The sequence below is a fragment of the Physella acuta genome, unplaced genomic scaffold (assembly GCF_028476545.2).
Source record: "Physella acuta isolate Inbredline_101_S28 unplaced genomic scaffold, ASM2847654v3 ptg000117l, whole genome shotgun sequence".
Lineage (NCBI taxonomy): Eukaryota > Metazoa > Mollusca > Gastropoda > Physidae > Physella > Physella acuta.
The window spans coordinates 482,287-500,000 of NW_026731637.1; the positions used below are offsets into that span (position 1 = coordinate 482,287).

A 17,714-nucleotide genomic window follows, 5' to 3' on the forward strand; every position below is an offset into this window, starting at 1 on the left:
ATTGTACTAAAAAGTAAACAAAACATGTGACGTCACTATTCAGTCAAGGTAAAAAAAACTTAAAATTAATGTGGTTAATCTACCAATGAATAAATCAATAAATTAATTAACGTCTTTAAATAAATTTGTGATTAACAGTTCTCTACCTACATACTATTTTATAGCTCTCCACCTAGCGCCGATTCTCTCAAGTACTCAATCAGACAAACAAATAAATATTCAAACATGTAAACAAAGTTGAGTTTTAGTAGTATAGAGATATTACTTTCAGAATTTACCTAACCACAAACAACCAAAACCATTTGACGGTAGCCATTAAGTCGGGGCCGTTTTGACGGCGCTATTTAGACTGGGTCGTTTTGTCGGGGGTCGATTTGACGGGGTCATATTGACGTGGCCGTTTTGACGGCATCGATTCGTCCCGGGCCGTTTTGACGGTGCATCCGGTTTTTTATTCACATACTTAGGCGGGTATAAATAAAATGTTGAAAATAAAAGCGTTTTTTTTAAAAGTACAATAGAGATATAAACTTTTTTAAAAATACTATTATATCTCGCCCTTATTTAGTTAGAGCAATATTTTTTTTTTTTTGATTTGTTGTCTCATGATATACTTTGCAATGAAATAGGTTTTTAACTACTAAATTAGGAAATAGTTTAAATAATTAATTTAAAATTTAGTAAGACAGTCTTCTTATTAATATATATATATATATATATATATATATATATATATATATATATATATATATATATATATATATATATATATATATATATATATATATATATATATATACTAAATTAGGAAATAGTTTAAATAACTAATTTTAAGTTTAGTCTTCTTATTAATACTAGGTATGCTGCCCAGCTTCGCTTAGGCTTTCTAAAACATTAAGAATTTGAATGCTTAATTAATTCTACGACCTCAGAAGTTATGAAGAGGTTCCCACATGGACTTTTTATTTTCGATTTATAGCTTATATAAGTCAGTCGAGGTCAGTTTTGACCCCCCTCATCCTAGACTTTTCGGCCAACCGGCCCCCGTGTTCTGTCGCCCTAAGCCAAGATCTTGCCAATATCTAGATCTAGAATATCTAGATTTAGAATCCTAATAGAAATTTTTTTTAAAGTTTAGCCGGAGCAAAATGGACACAAGTGAGCTGACGAGATTCCTTCCGTAATATTGTTGACATGGAATAAAAATGTGCTTTTTAGATTTAGGACCATAAAACTAATAACAGATAAAATTGTATTAAAAACTTAAGCCTAAAATTAATTCAGAATTGTAATATTTTTAGAATCAATGCTATACAAGTTGCAGATCCAGAGAACTTGAAAATAATTTGTTTAGTTTAAGGCTACATTTCTATTTATTTTCATCAAGCCTAAGTTATAACCCGATGTTTCACTTTCGTAAGACAAACATTGATTGGCTGTAAAGGAACTCCGTGATCGATTTCTGACAGCCCCACTTTATACTTATTTTGTATACAAAACTTTGCAGATCAAGTTTTTAAATAACTATGCAAATTTAAACACCATGACCTATTTTCTATTTTTAGCTTACAATGTGTACAATAAAATTTATGGCGGCCATTGTTTATGTCGCCATTACACGTGAAAACCAAATTGTTTTTGCTTTTTTTTTTTTTTTTTATTTAGTTACCGAAAATATTAAAAACATCAAATACATCCAATCTTTAGTAAAGTCCGATAAAAACCAGACAGACAGGATTTTATAACCATATTAATTGTAACTACGCCGTGCAAGATTTTTAAATGAATTTATACACCTCTCAAATACATTTGAGACTTTTCTCGCTGGTGTCCATTGTATTGTATAAATTTTATAGCGTGGGTAGATCTAAATAATATTTGAATGAGCTTGTTCATTTCTTTTTTTTCTTAACTCGGAAGATGACGTCATCAGTTTCGTGCTATTTTTTTAGTGTAAACAATAAGCGACGTCATTGTTAAATGCGTTCTTGTCCCAAGTTTAAACACTTTTCCGGTTGCATAATTAAAATTGTTTTTCTACATTCGATTTTTTTTATTTTCTTCTTTAAATAAAAGTGTGGTTATATATTTAAAACATCTAACATACTATTTTCAACAAAAGTCCGTATAAAGTTCTTCATATATCGCTGCAGTTTCTGATGTGATGTCCGGCGAAAATATTTTGCGGACAGTGAGAGAGAGAGAAGTGTGCACATGGGCCATTATATATTAGGATATATATATATATATATATATATATATATATATATATATATATATATATATATATATATATATATATATATATATATATATATATATATTTATATATATATTTATATATATATTTATATATATATATATATATATATATATATATATATATATATATATATATATATATATATATATATATATATATATATATATATATATATATATATATATATGGGGCGGACACATTTTTCTTTATGCAGGGTGGCTTTTTTTCTATGAATAGCCTAAAACCAAGTACGATGGAGAGGTCCCTTTGCCCCCTCAGGGGTCTCAGGAATAATGACCATGATGATGATGATTAAATTTTGATGTGGGAGAAATGTAAGAAATGTATTAAAACATACTTTTCTTGAAGTACCCTTTGCCCATCTGAGGTAAGATTTTGAATTTGCTTATTTTTTTCACCTACTTCAACTTTTAAGTCTTCCACTTGAGTATTGTACAAAGACTTTAAAAATAGATTAATAAATAATTTATTATTATTTTATAGTCAATTATGTTTTTCAAAATCCACTATTAATCATTAACAATCCTACATTAACTTACTGAGAAATATGTCTCTGCCTCCAATTGTTCCTTTAGTTCTGTTATCTGCAACTCATTTACTTGCACATCTCTGTTTTGAGAATTCAATGGTTGTGATATTTCAATACATGACAGTCAAATTTATACATAACTTGAGATTTCGTAATTCAAAAGTTATAGAAACGTGCAAAGTATATTGGTTGTTATGCTGTACTTACTGTTTTAATTTTTTTATTTCATCATCTAAGTTCTTCTTCACGTCTTTTAAATCTTGAATTTCCTGACATAAGTGCCATGAACGAAATAACTTTAAAGCAATGTTGCTCAGATCAAATCATTCAGCAATTTAGAATGAACAGTAGTTTTATAAGATCTGCTATATGTACATTAAAATTTATACATTATTCTCGAATGTAAAACAACCCGAATTATACCTTAGTAAGCTGTTTTTCTATTGTCGTGGCTCTTTGCAATCTAAGACTCTTTTTTTTAGAATCCGATCTACTTAGCATTAGATTTCTCCTCTGTAGTTGTTCAACTTGAAGTTCTAAATTCTTGCTCTAGTTCATTAAATGTAAAACTAAATTAACCATAGACATCAACTGAGGGAGAGGCCTAGCAGCTTACGCAGGAGAATGGGATCATACAATACAGACACAAATGCAACTGATGTATCTATTGTAATTTATTGATGGGCGAACTGTGTAGCGGCGGTGCATTATTTACAAGGTCAACATGCGTCAACACGATGATGTAGTATTTTGACCGGTTGTGTGACAATGACTACGATTACAAATTATACGAAAGAGTAGAAGCCTTATATGATTACTTTTTGGTTTTGAATATTTAGCAATTATCAAGAATCATTACATCATTTAAATAGCGTAGTGAGGTCGGGTGTTACCCGATGCGGCACCTAATGGTGTCACACACACCCCCCCCCCCTGCAATATATATATATATATATATATATATATATATATATATATATATATATATATATATATATATATATATATATGTATATATATATATCGATATATATATATATATATATATCGATATATATATATATATATCGATATATATATCGATATATATATATATATATATATATATATATATATATATATATATATATATATATATATATATTCCATATGCACTTGTAAGTATGTGTATACGCATGTATATGTATTCAAATGTTTTTTATGCTGAATGTATTTAATTTTTACCCCCCCCCCCCACCACCACATACATTGATTAGCATGTAGCTTATTCCCAAACAAACCATTTTCCTCAGGCATATATATTGCAACGTTGAGTTGATGTAACTCTCCCCCCCCCCTTTTCACCCCCACGGTGATTGCTTTAAACTGTGCTCAGTTAACACTAACGATTTCTATCTATATTCGGTTAAAAATTCAGCTGAATGTTGCATGTTTTCTTTATCCTTAGCAGGTTTACGTCATGGTGTCACCCCCCCCCCTCCACCCGTGTCGGGATTTGTCCACTTTTCTCTTAAAAAAACTATTTAATTTATTCTAATTAATCATTTAATTAAATGAAATTATCATTTTCTGTATATAGGTTGCTATTTTTTGTCTTGGTGTCAACCCTTAATTGGTGGTTCCCGGTGCAGTCCGAACCGCCCCCCCCCCCCCGCCCCCCCCCCCCTCTCTACGCCTCTGACTCAAAACAATAACGTATTGTCTATAGAAATTTGAGACCCATTTAGAAGGCGATATTTACAGAACAGTGAAGTCAAACTTATTGAAGTAATTGATACAAAGAACGCGAAAGGCGTGCTTTGCAGTGGGGAGCCAAGGAGATTGCCTTCAAGAAATATATATATATATATATATATATATATATATATATATATATATGTGTGTGTGTGTGTGTGTGTGTGTTTCTGTGTGTGTCTGTGTGTGTGTGTGTGTGTGCGTGCGTTTGTGCGTGCGTGCGTGCGTTTGTGCGTGCGTGCGTGCGTTCGTGCGTGCGTGTGTGTGTGTGTGTGTTACCGGCAATGTATGAACACCCGGGATTATGTAGTAGATTGTCTAGGCAATGTATGCAATTCCTGACGTTTTAGGCAAAATACAAAATAACGGCGTTATTATATACTTTTCTTAGGCATTATAAAAATGCCTAGGCTTTATAGAGCTAGCGTAGAAAGTCTGACGAAATATATAAGAAGAGTTTCATCAATGCGTTACCAATCCTATATTCTTAGACGCGTGACCTTGTTTTCTAAAAGTAAGTTATTAAAAGGTAAACATTGCCTGCGCTGGGATCAAAATATCGGGACACGGGTTTACCTACACTAACGCATGAGTGTACGTTAATCACTCACCGAAATAATCAGGTAGAACACACTTCGGTGACAGGGACGTAGAGGGGCGCTCTCGGGTTCCCCCCGATTACACTACCGCGAAGGCGGCGCGTACGGTCCCTGGCGGTCATTGAGCATCGCTCTGCAACTTTGAGTTATGTTGAAAAGCTTAGGGGTCATCCATAAATAACGTCACGCTTTTTTGACGATTTTTACCTCCCCTTCCCCTCCGTCACTCATCGTCACAAAAAGCCAGACCCCCCCCCACCTAAAATGACGTCACACTTCAGCCTAAACCCCCCCCCCCCCCCTCAAAATTGCGGTTGAATTTTTTTTTTAAAACATCGATATTTTTCCAAAATCGTGTCTGAACTCGTGTCGAAATAGATTATTTTAATCAATTCCTATTGCAATTTATTAAAACAGTTTTCTAAAACGCGAAATAACGTCTAAAATTCCATTTACTAACATTGCTTTTTTAAAATGCAAAGTGTGACGTCGCACCATCTGAACCTCCCCCCTCCCCCTCATCACACATCGTCACAAAATTACGGACCCCCCCCCTCCCCCTTACGAGTGTGACGTCATTTATGGACGACCCCCATAGCCGCCATAGGCTAGTGCTCACAGGATAACCCAGAGCGCCAAATGGCATCCTAAAACAGTGATGCAGATTGCGTCATTCGCTAAAGTGACACAAATCAACAGGATTTTTTTCTTTAACACGGAGAATAAAATTGTTTGACGTGTTATAAACATTACTATGAATGTATTAGCATTCTAACGGTGTATCATTAGAAGCTCGATCACAATTTCTGATTGGATCGTCTAAAAAGAAGATGCTTATTGCATCATTCACAAAGTGACGAAACTGTATGCCTACAGAATGATTTCCTCGCGTTACAAAGTTATTTTTAGAAGTGTGACTTTTATTTTTAGATTTGAGTTGCCCTCCGAAACTGAATATTTTACGGAAATATTTTCATTATTTCGAGAAATGTAGGCTTTGGAATGGCAACGGGATAATGACGTGATTTTTATTTACTTAAAGTTTTTAAAATAGAATAGAATCTCGTAGAAAATTTTTTTTGCCGCTAAGCGTATATAGTAGTATATACAAATTATAGAGTAAGTCTTGTAATCGTGCAAAAAAATGGAGATTTTTTCAAATCTCGACGTCTTACACCTCTCTGAGTTGGAAAAACATAGTTTTTTAATCTAATCCGTGTGTATGTATGTGTGTGTGGTGTGTCTGTGTGTGTATGTGTGTGTGTGTGTGTGGTTGTGTGTGTGTGTGTGTGTGTGTGTGTGTGTGTGTGTGTGTGTGTGTGTGTGTGTGTGTGTGTGTGTGTGTGTGTGTGTGTGTGTGTGTGTGTGTGTGTGTGTGTGTGTGTGTGTGTGTCTGTAAACACGATAACTTGAGTACAGCTACAGCTAGGTTGATGAAATTTTATATATAAGTATTATACCCAAATCGTAGTTTCGTATCAACTTTTGAGCGATTTCCGATAATGGAAGTCGAACTTTTTCTACTTTGAATTTTTCAAAAGCCTATAACTCGAGTACTATTTTAGATAGATTAATGAAATTTCACACGTAAGTAAAAGATAGATCTAATTCTCTGCCTTCTGTCAAATTTTGAGTAATTTCCGTTGAATGGAAGTAGTAATTTTGCGTTAACTTGATGTGCATTTTTTTTTTCTACGAGATTCTATTCTGTTTTATAAAGTTTACTGTTTAAGTAATTAAAAATGGATTAAAAATCATGTCTGTTTCCCGAGTTGCCATCCCCTGTTGTTTTATATAAGAATATTCGAGAAAGTTTAGGGGAGATCACTCCCGGTTTATTTATTTTTTTACGATTACAATACTTTCTCTATACTTCGTATACGAGAAAGTAAAAAATGTATATATATATATATATATATATATATATATATATATATATATATATATATATATATATATATATATATATATCCCTAAGACAAATCCATATTTTTTATTGACACATTTTTCTAAAATAATTTAATAATTTCATTTGTTTTACATAACTGTAATAAAAGAATTAACATCAATTCCCTGTACCTACCTTATCGGATTCACTCCTGAGTTCTTCTTCAAGGGATTGAACTTTTTGTCTCAGCTGTATCAGCTCCTCATTAAGCTCAATACTTATTTTCTCTGTTTCAAATAATTTACTCTCTAAAATTGTTGTCTGTGCTTTTTCGTTGTCTATATCTTTTAATATAACAAACAAAAAGTAATTCTTAAGTATAATCAAGTAAAATATACATATTTTTGTACTAACAAACTTTTCTTTGTTTAGAAAACATATTAAGAAACTTCAATTAATATAAATAAAAACATTAGGCCTACAATTTATCAAATAAAAAACTTCTACCAGATTATTTATTTATTTATTTACATCGGAATGCGACATAGGTATTTAGTTGACTGGTTGATTTTCTAGAAACAAGAGGAAAAAACAAGCTGAAATCCAACGAACACAGCTGCTCGAACTCTTGGATTTCGCAGTTGTGCGCTGTCTTTTCGCACAACAACAAATTAGAATAAAAGACCTTGGAAAACGAAATATGAGCAACTAATAAGTGGTGGAATAGGGCAGAATATCATAAAAACAGCAAATCCCATTACTAAGCACCTAGGGGTGTCACAAAAAAACTCGCCATGTCCGGGAAAAATCTGGAAATGGGTCAAAACTGACCAGTTTATTTCCCTATATAATCATTGTATTTTATGGGAAAAACAGGGAATTTTCAACAAAATTTTTTGGTTACTTAACCTCTGTACATCATGCTAATGTTTTGCATACACTTCTATAGATGACTAGGCCGTATGGAAAAACTGTTGGTCAGACTCAAAGCCCTCGACCAATGCTAAAAGATGACCGCGAGTGAAATTCTTCTTATATGAGATATATATAAATATATTGACGAACGATCCCCTTAATATTATTTGAGGTCGTAGACCGACCCTGGAGGATAACAAAGAAAACTTTATTCCCATCGTAAAAAGCCATTGTGGTCGTTAAATATGTTCATATATGGTATTTTCTTACATAAGCATACCAACTGTTTGTTAAAAAAAATAAACCGGGAGTGATCTCCCCTAAACTTTCTCGAATATTCTTATATAACTTGGAATGTAGACATGATTTTTAATTACTTAAACTTTTAAAAACAGAATAGAATCTCATAGAAAAAAAATATAATTAGTTCTTTATAAATTTACATGCGTTTTTTTTTTTTTGAGAAATCGGAAATAGCGTAAATTAGTACTTCCGGTCAACGGAAATTACTCAAAATTTGACAGAAGGTAGAGAATTAGATCTTTAACTTACATGTGAAATTTCAGTTATGTATCTGAAATAGTAGGCTACTCAAGTTATAGGCTTTTGAAAAATTCAAAGTAGGAAAAGTACCACTTCCAGTTATCGGAAATCGCTCAAAAGTTTAAACGGATCTGCGATTTTGATAAAATACTTAGATATTTTCTCTGAAAACGGATGTTAAACAACATACAACAACACCTTCTCTAAAATTAGCATTACTGTTTAAATTAAGCACTCCACACCTCATCCATCACTAAATAATTAGTATTCAAATTTTAAAATGTTTTTGAAAACCTAAGCAAAGCTAGGCAGTATGCCTAGTCTATATATATATAAAGCAAAGTGGTCAAAGGTGCCCGATAGGGCACTTCCCGGCGCCGCAGGCGCTTCAAATTTGGCATGAGTCTGCCTTGGGGCAATAGAACGCGAGAGCCGGTGCCGGTTGGCCGACAAGTCCACGTAGAGGTGGTTAAAACTGACCTCGACTGACCGGCGCCCTATATGGGCCCTATTATGAAAAAAAAACTTTGCCCGACGAGGGCCAAAAAGTGACCGTGAGTGAAATTCTCTTTATATGAGCTCTGTTACGAAAAAAAACTTTCGTCCAACGACCCCCTATAGGCCCTAAAATGAAAAAAAAACCTTTGCCCGACGACCCCCCCTAGAAATTTTGTGAGATGGTAGGAGAACGCCTTGGGGCGTCACGAAAAACTCGCCATGTCCGGGAAAAATCGGAAAATGGATCAAAACTGACTAGTCGTATTTATATAATCTTTGTATTTTATGGGAAAAACAGACGGTAATTTCAAAACGGATTTTAGGGCATTTACCCTCTTCACATCTGGCTAAATATTGGCATATGAAGGGATAGTGTGGTCAGCACTACACCCAGCCGCCTTTGTTTCCCTAACGTAAGTTATGTACCCATCAGAGTTAGGGGATTAAGGGACGATCCACTGATTTGAACCCGGATTTAAACTCGAGACCATCGGGTTAGCAGTTTAGCTCTCTATCGGTAGGCCACGCCGTTTCATGTTGAGCATCCATCCCACCTTATGTTTTATTTTCAGTCATTCACCACTGAATGCTCGTGCTTGCTTTAATCATAATTTTTAAAATTACTAATATGTTTCAATTGTCCGAAAAAGGAGCCACTGTCTAAAAAATGCTTTAATTGGTGGCTGGATACGCATCTGCGTGCATTGGTTTTGCCGGTTAAGTTTATTTATGTCAAAAGAGCAAGTTATCTTACTGTTATAAACATTAGAGTCAAAATGAAAAAAAAACCTCACCTGAAGAACAATCAGAAGCATTAAAAACACCCAAGCTGACAACACTATTGTCTCGAGGTTTGCGTCTATAATCCAAAGAATTGACATAGTTAAGCACTAGTCTAGCCTTATCTATTTCAAATTCTTTAGCGTCTTTCTTTGACTGGGGCCTTTGAGTGTCTTGATTATCTTTTGTCGTGCAATCAGCAGAGAGAGAAGACAAGTTAAAAAATTACAACTACCTCTACCGTTGTTTACTAGCTATTAAAACATGTTGTTTTTTATTCTTGTGGATCATGCATATATTATACGACTATAACAAAATGGGCAATATGATGGTTATTTTTCTATCGTTCAGTATGAGTCGGGGAGGTGTAATAGTGTAGTGTTATGTAACGTTGCTTTTGAAATTTTTATTTTTACATTTTGCGAGTTAATATTGAATAGATGTCTTACATTTACATATATTTTGAACACAAAATATCGCTTTAAACCAATTTTTAATTAAGATTTAATAATTTATTATTTCGAGGTTTCAGATCAAGATGGTCTATAGAAAATTAAAATATTATAAGATATTATAAGATAGATTGGTCAAACTTTAATTCTTTTTGAAAATAGCACTCATTTTAAATATTTCTCTTCTTATGAAACACTCAATAAATACTTAAACAACATAACTGTATTCTAAATCTTCAACACACCCTCTCTGCACATAATCACACCAACTCACACACATAAAACGTGGTACATGATCATAGAAGTCTGATAGCCTTTCCTCCAAAGTAAGACCCTTAAACCAAACATAGCAGTGATATTTAAATAGATCTACCTGAAGCACTCTCGGAGGGATTTAAAATCCCCAAGCTTGCAGCACAGCTTTCAATTGAATTGCTGCTGTTCACCGTGGAAGTATTGATACTCCTATGTCTGGCATACGTAGAATGTTTCAACACATCAGTTTTCTTTGAAACAGTTGCTTCTCTTCCATGATCCTCTTATATATATATATATATATATATATATATATATATATATATATATATATATATATATATATATATATATATATATGTGTGTGTGTGTGTGTGTGTGTGTGTGTTGTTCTATAATGTGTATGTTTTTACTACTTCAAAACATTTGAAATTCATTTCACTAATGGCGGATGAAACAGGGAAACTGAAAACTATTTAATTTTTAAAAAGATAAGTAAACTGAAAATGATAAGGATGGCAGAGGACACAAGGTTATCAGTTAAAGGGTGTGACAGGGGGGTGAGGGTGGGTTTGAATATGGGTACGTCTCAATTATTACTGGATGCACATCTGGCAGTAAAGCGTGGGCTTGACCCACAATTGTTGACACAAAACTTAGTGTTGGTAGATATAAAAACTGCGTAGGTGGTTAAATATGGATGTAGAGCAAGGAACCTACAGTAGTCATCTTTAGACAGAAAAGAAAGACCAATAATTATTTGTTTTCTTATTCGCATAGTCGTGTTTTAATGTGTATCTTTTTGATACTTAAAGCAATTTTAATTCATTTTAATGATGTCGGATGGAAAAAGGAAATTAAAAACTACTTTATTAACTGATTTCTTTACAAAGAAAAAAACTGAAAATGATAAAAATGAAGATGGTACTATTGCTTCTCAAACTACATTACATCAATAAATTTCCATAAATTCAGTACCTTTGACTGTTTCTTATGCAAATGATATCGGCAATTTTATCAAAGGAGTTATTACAGATGATACACGGTTGTATTTATTAGAAAACATCTGGCGTCCTGATGAACTTTTTAAATTTCCAGCAAGCGGACAAAAAAATTTAAAATTTCATTATTCGTGGCTACTTAGGTGGAACTGGTTGACTTATTCCAAATTACTTGATGGCGTATTTTGCAAATATTGTGTTTTGTTTAGTTTGAATTATGGTGGTGTAGGTAGTCAGCCTTTAGGTAAGTTATCAAAAACTCCATTTTCAAACTGGAAAAAGGTAACAGAAAAGTTTAATAAGCACCAGCAATGTGAATATCATAAAATAAAAGAGCAATTTTACTTTCCCAAAATCGTAAATTGGTTATGGAGAAAAAATAGAACCTATTAACATCGCCTTGAACACATCATTAAGTTAACAAATTCTAGAAAATCGTTTAAGGTTAGCGCCCAAAATAGAAACTATAATTTTTTGCGGCCGACAATGTCTTGTACTTAGAGGGATTTCGGAAATTTTCAGTTGGAGGATCCTGACGAAAATGATGGAAATTTTCTAGCTCTTTTGAGATACAAAGCCATGGGTGGAGACGAAACACTTCAACATCATCTAGAAAATTCTTCAAAAAATGCAAGATACTTAAGTCCCACCATTCAGAATGAAGTGATAAATGTGTGCAATAAATTAATTGTTCAAAAGATTGTTGCGAAAATTACTTCTGTTAAATTGTTTTCCGTCTTAGCCGATGAAACTAGTGATATAGCTGTTATGGAGCAATTTACGTTATGTGTTCGCTACTATGATAACGACATAAAGAAAATAAGGGAGGATTTCCTACAGTTTGTAGGTGTAACTGATCTCACAGACAAAGGACTTGCAAATGTTTTAATGGACACTCTAGCAAATTTTATGATTGGTCAAGGATAGGATGGAGCCGCTGCAATGAGTGGTCGACTTCATGGGGCGCAACAATATGTTGCTGAGAAATTTTATATGGTTATTTACGTGCATTGCGCATCTCACAGTCTAAACCTAGCACTTTCTGATGCCTGCGAGCTACCAGCTGTGAGAAACTGTATGGAAATCCTTAATAGCACATACAACTTTTTAACACACCAAAACGACAATCTTTGCTTGCAAATTCAATAGAGAAATTAACACCTAAAGCATCAGCATCTCGACTTAAACAATTGTGCCCAACCAGATGGATTGAGCGTCATGAGTCTGTCAACGTTTTTATACAGCTTCAAAAAGCAACTGTTGATGCACTGGAAATTATGTCATCCTGGCACGATACAACAACTTCTTCAACAGCGGTTCAACTTTTAGGAGCAATTAGGAGTCTTGAGTTTCAAGTTTCTCTTAGAGTTATCTCAAAATTCTTTGCAATAACACTTCCTGTCAGCAGAATACTCCAAACAGAAAACGTTGATCTATCTGCGGCTCTAAAATTTACAGAAGATTCAAGTAGCCTACTGGTGAATATGCGGAAGGATGTTGAATCAGAATTTACTACCGTATTTAATCAAGTCAAAGACATTTGTGAGGACTTCGACATAGATATACTTATTCCACGTTGAGCTGGAAAACAAATTCAACGCTTCAGTGTGATGGCAAATACGCCTGAAGAGTATTACAGAATAGCTGTATTTATTCCTTTCCTTGATTCGGTTATATGTCAAATAGGAGACAGATTGCTAAAACATAAATCTTTTTTGTGAGGTTTTATGTGTCTTTTACCCAATGACTCGGGTTTTACCAAAGAACAGGAAAAGAATGCCATAACACTTATGCAAAAATATGAACGTGTGATTAACAGCAGTGTCATCGATGAAAGCATTGGAGAACTGAAACTGTGGTGGCGCCACATTATTACAAGTGGAAATGTAAGTAGTATATTAGGTCCCTTTTGGACCGCAGGCGCAGGCGCAAGGTGAAGGGTGAGGGGGAGCAAAGGATATATAGTAAAATACTCCAGCCGCAGGCGCAGGGCGCAGGCGCAAAGGTTATATAGTAAAATACTCCCCCACCTGGTGGTGGTAGAGGGTGAAGGGTGAGGGGGAGGGGGAAGAGAAGGCGCAGGGTGAAGGGTGAGGGGTGAGGGGGAGCAAAGGATATATAGTAAAATACTCCAGGCGCAGGCGCAAAGGTTATAAAGTAAAATACTCCCCCACCTGGTGGTGGTGGTGGGTGAAGGGGGAGGGGGAGTGGAAGGAGAAGGCGCAGGCGCAGGGGGAGGGGGAGTAGGTCAGAAGTCACCACCGGTGAACTTGTGACGTAATCACCACCGGTAACCTAGTTACGTAATCACCAGAGGTGACCTAGTTACGTAATTTTAATGAGATTTTAATTAGTTTGATTTTAATTTTATATTTGTTTATTTTTTTAATTAGTTTCATTATTATCTTTTACTTTAATTACGTAATTTGATTATTTGTTTGATTCTTTAAATTTTAATTTTTTAAAATATTATTTTTTAATTTTTAAAATTTTTAAATTTTTAATTTTTTTTTTTCAATTATTAATTTTATATTTGTTTATTTGTTGTTTACTTGTTGTTTATTTGCTTTATTTGCTTTATTTGCTTTAATTCATTTTATTTCTTGGTATGTTTTTTTAATTTTTAAATTCTCAAACACAAAGAACGTGTGCAAAAAACAGGTTAAATTCTCCAACACACCGAACGTGTACAAAAATAGAAAGCTCTTTGTATAGGGCCTGACTTAACGACAGCTGTTACTCGTTAACGACACCTGGCACGCATCGATCCGCCAGCGAAGCTTCCCATTTGACAGGGACCGTGCAGTGATGAATCGATTTTCTCGGTCGGTTTGACAGGCGCGGTTGATTTATGGCGGGCAGTGAATGCATTGGAAAACCCGAACACCATAGGGGGGTATGCTGACAAGATTGTAGACTACCTCTGTCCATTAACTATGTTCACATATCGTACGACCGGACATTCTTGGATCATATTAAAATTATTGTTTCCACATGTCCTACGCACTAACAGTTATACGTACAGTATCATAGGTTTTTTGATCGAGTAAAGAAATAATGTTGATCGACCCGCGTCGACCTCGTGTGTTGGGCGCCACACTTAACGGAGGCTCTAGAGCTTTTTTCATTACCTTGTTTTTAAGGGTTTTTTTGTACTAGACTAATTTTAATTTTTTTATTTTTTCATCATCTGTTAACTTTAAGGTTCTATAACTCTATATATTTAAATACATTTTTTGATTCAACCGAGTTTACTTTCCCTAACGTAAGTACATGTAAAGGCGGGTTTCCCATAGATATGTAATGAATTAGGCCTTTTTGACTATGACTTGTTGTCCAGGTGTTGACATGATACGTTTTTTTTAGATACACGTACACACACACACACACACACGAAATTCATACTAGGTCGGTAAAGGCGGAGAGAACTCATAGGTATACATTATCATGGTAACAACAAAAGCGACCCTTATTTTATTTACATGAAAGAGTGTTTTCCAAAAAGTGTCACCATGCCGTTGTCATTTTCCCAGCGGGGTTTATTTTAAGTGCACCCCGTGCGCTCTTGTTTAAATTTTAAAAGACGTGTCGCGTGTCGTCCCCACGTGTCTTCCCTAATAGAGAAACGAGAGGAAAGACAACTGTTCTAAATTTAGAACAGCCTTGTTTACAGCCACGAGTAACGGCCCTTGTGAAAAAAATTCTCGTCAGAATCCTTAACTAAACATTCAATTTCTTTAACAAGTTAAAAAAATAATTTAGGAAGACAATGCTTAACAACATTAGACGCCACCCTTTTTGTTTTCTGTGACGACAAGGCACAATACACTTTTGTATTTTATGTCTCAAGTAGAGGGGTGGGATATTTTTTCTTTGTAAGCGTGTTGTAAACAATGGGAAGAGGAGGCGATTACTAAGTAAGAGGGGAGAGAACGTGGTTTGCATCGCGATATTTGAAAATATGGCGATGTTTAACCTATGCTTACAGACCTCAACCAAAACAGGCAATGAACCTAGAAGGAAGACGAATATATATCTTAGTCTTGCAGCAGATTACATTCCCATGTTCGCTTTAGTATTACAGTTTTCATCAAACTTCTTTTTGACTTGAACTTCTTTAATTTAAGAAGGTTTACTTATACATAATACATTACGTCTAATTACAATTTTTATTTTTACCACTCAATGTATTTTGTTTTTCTATATCTTGCATTGTCATCTTAATATTTGATCACATTAGTAAAAATTTGCTTTAGATTATAAACTTCAAGTTTTAAAAAACAACAACGTTATAGTACGTCGTGTCAAATGACACACCGTTTAAATTGTCTATATTTAAATTTCACCAAAATAATGACGTAAAAACTAAATATGATATTACGCTAGCATACATATCATTCAATCAAATCACTCTAAAGTACAAATCAATAATTTTGATTGATTAAGGGGTTGGGTGAGTTATTTTTATCACTATTCGCCCTTCCCCTTCCCTTTGTCCGCAACCCCTTCCCCCTTCTCCCATCCCCTAAGCTCATTACCAACCGGTAGATAAACAGACCGCACCACTACTCACACTATTCCCTTGTGCAGACAAAGGATGTATGACAAAGTAACAAACCTACATTTATCTACATTCAATTAATGTCACAACCCCCTAGACACTACTCCAACAGACTGGGATACATGTAGACACCACTCCTCAATGAATACCACATGCGCCCTAGCCTTTGTTCGCAACCCCCGCTCCCATCCCTAAACACATTAACAACCGATAGATAAACAGAACGGACGTCTACCAACACTATTCCCTTGGACAGACAAAGGACGAATGAGAAAATAACAGACAAACATTTATCCGCATTCGTTCACTGTCACAAGTAAAAACGTTCCCATCCAAACTTTTAAAGCTTTCCATATACGGTGCCCTGTCAAAACGACCTGGGACAAATCGGCCCCTTCAAAACGGCCCCGTTAATATGACCCCGTCAAATCGACTCCCGACAAACCGACCCCGTGAAAATAGCCCCGTCAAAAGGGCCCCGACTTATTGGCTCCCGTCAAATTGGCTCCCGTCATATTGACTTGCGACATTTAGGCTCCCGACAAATGGGTTCCCGACATTTAGGCTCTCGACAAATGGACTCCCGACATATTAACCCCTGACAAATAGGCTCAGGACATATTGGCTCCCGACAAAGCGGCTCCCGACATATTGGCTCCCGACATAAGGACTCAAGACAAATGGGCTCCCGACAAATGGGCTCACGACATATTGGCTACCGACAAATGGGCTCCCGACATATTGGCTCCAGGCAATTGGGCTCCCGACATATTGGCTTTTGACAAAATGACTCCCGACATATTGGCCCCAGACCAATGAATGACCATTATTGGCATAAAAGTAACCATTTTGTCCTACCTCCAATACCACTATAAATTCTTTTGAATGCCCGAACGAAATTGTTTTTCATGAACCAACATTAATTCACAAACAAATCGAGCCCTTAACAGCTAAATTCCACCAATTCTAAAGTTTTGATAATGTTTATGTAAGCCCTGCTAGGGGGGGATACCTAAAATCTACCCTTCTAGGCTTATCTAACTAACTACCGTCCGGTCAGTGCAAGCCCGGCTAAACCCAGACTGGTTAATAACCTAACCTTAGTCTAAATAATAAAACCAAAAAAGCTTTTAACAATTTAATAAAATGTATTACATGGAACCAAAATTATATAAATAAAAAATAGATTAACAAAACAGAAATTTAACGTAACAAAACAAACTTTTTACACCACACAAAACAGACAAAACAAAACCGAACAAAACACCCAATTTCGGACCACCGTCCATACACCATATAAATGTGTTACAGAAACACTTCAACACACAGGTCTCGACATTCCCGCTGAATGTCCCTCCCTGTCCACACACCACATTCACGAACAAAAAAAACAATATTACGCACAAGGAAATAGTCCCTAATACAACAATAACTTACATTCAGGATATAAAGCAAAGTGGAGCCACACTCCAAAACAAAGTTTGCATAAATAATAACATCAAAATATAAGCAAGACACAATAACCAGGCTATCAATCATTCTAAAATAAAAATCATATCAGCGCCATAATAGCGGACTACTTAACTAAAAACCACAACAATCCTCAAAGGAACACAAAATGTGACATTCACCTTTTTGTAATAAAATAATAATTAAATAACTCCCCAGCCCCTTA

The 17,714-nt window shown here is 34.8% G+C and overlaps 1 protein-coding gene across 1 annotated transcript in view; it reads right to left on the bottom strand.

Moving 5' to 3' along the window:
* LOC131934756 (rho-associated protein kinase 2-like) overlaps positions 1 to 17,714 on the bottom strand; it is a 49,020-nt gene that overhangs the window by 20,121 nt on the left and 11,185 nt on the right. Inside the window, exons 2-8 of the mRNA XM_059290870.1 lie at positions 10,596 to 10,693; positions 9,785 to 9,952; positions 7,230 to 7,378; positions 3,237 to 3,362; positions 3,021 to 3,082; positions 2,824 to 2,893; positions 2,622 to 2,725 (exon numbers count right to left, since the gene is read on the bottom strand). Coding sequence (XP_059146853.1) covers positions 2,622 to 2,725; positions 2,824 to 2,893; positions 3,021 to 3,082; positions 3,237 to 3,362; positions 7,230 to 7,378; positions 9,785 to 9,952; positions 10,596 to 10,693 — 777 coding nt within the window. The remainder of the gene's footprint in view (positions 1 to 2,621; positions 2,726 to 2,823; positions 2,894 to 3,020; positions 3,083 to 3,236; positions 3,363 to 7,229; positions 7,379 to 9,784; positions 9,953 to 10,595; positions 10,694 to 17,714) is intronic.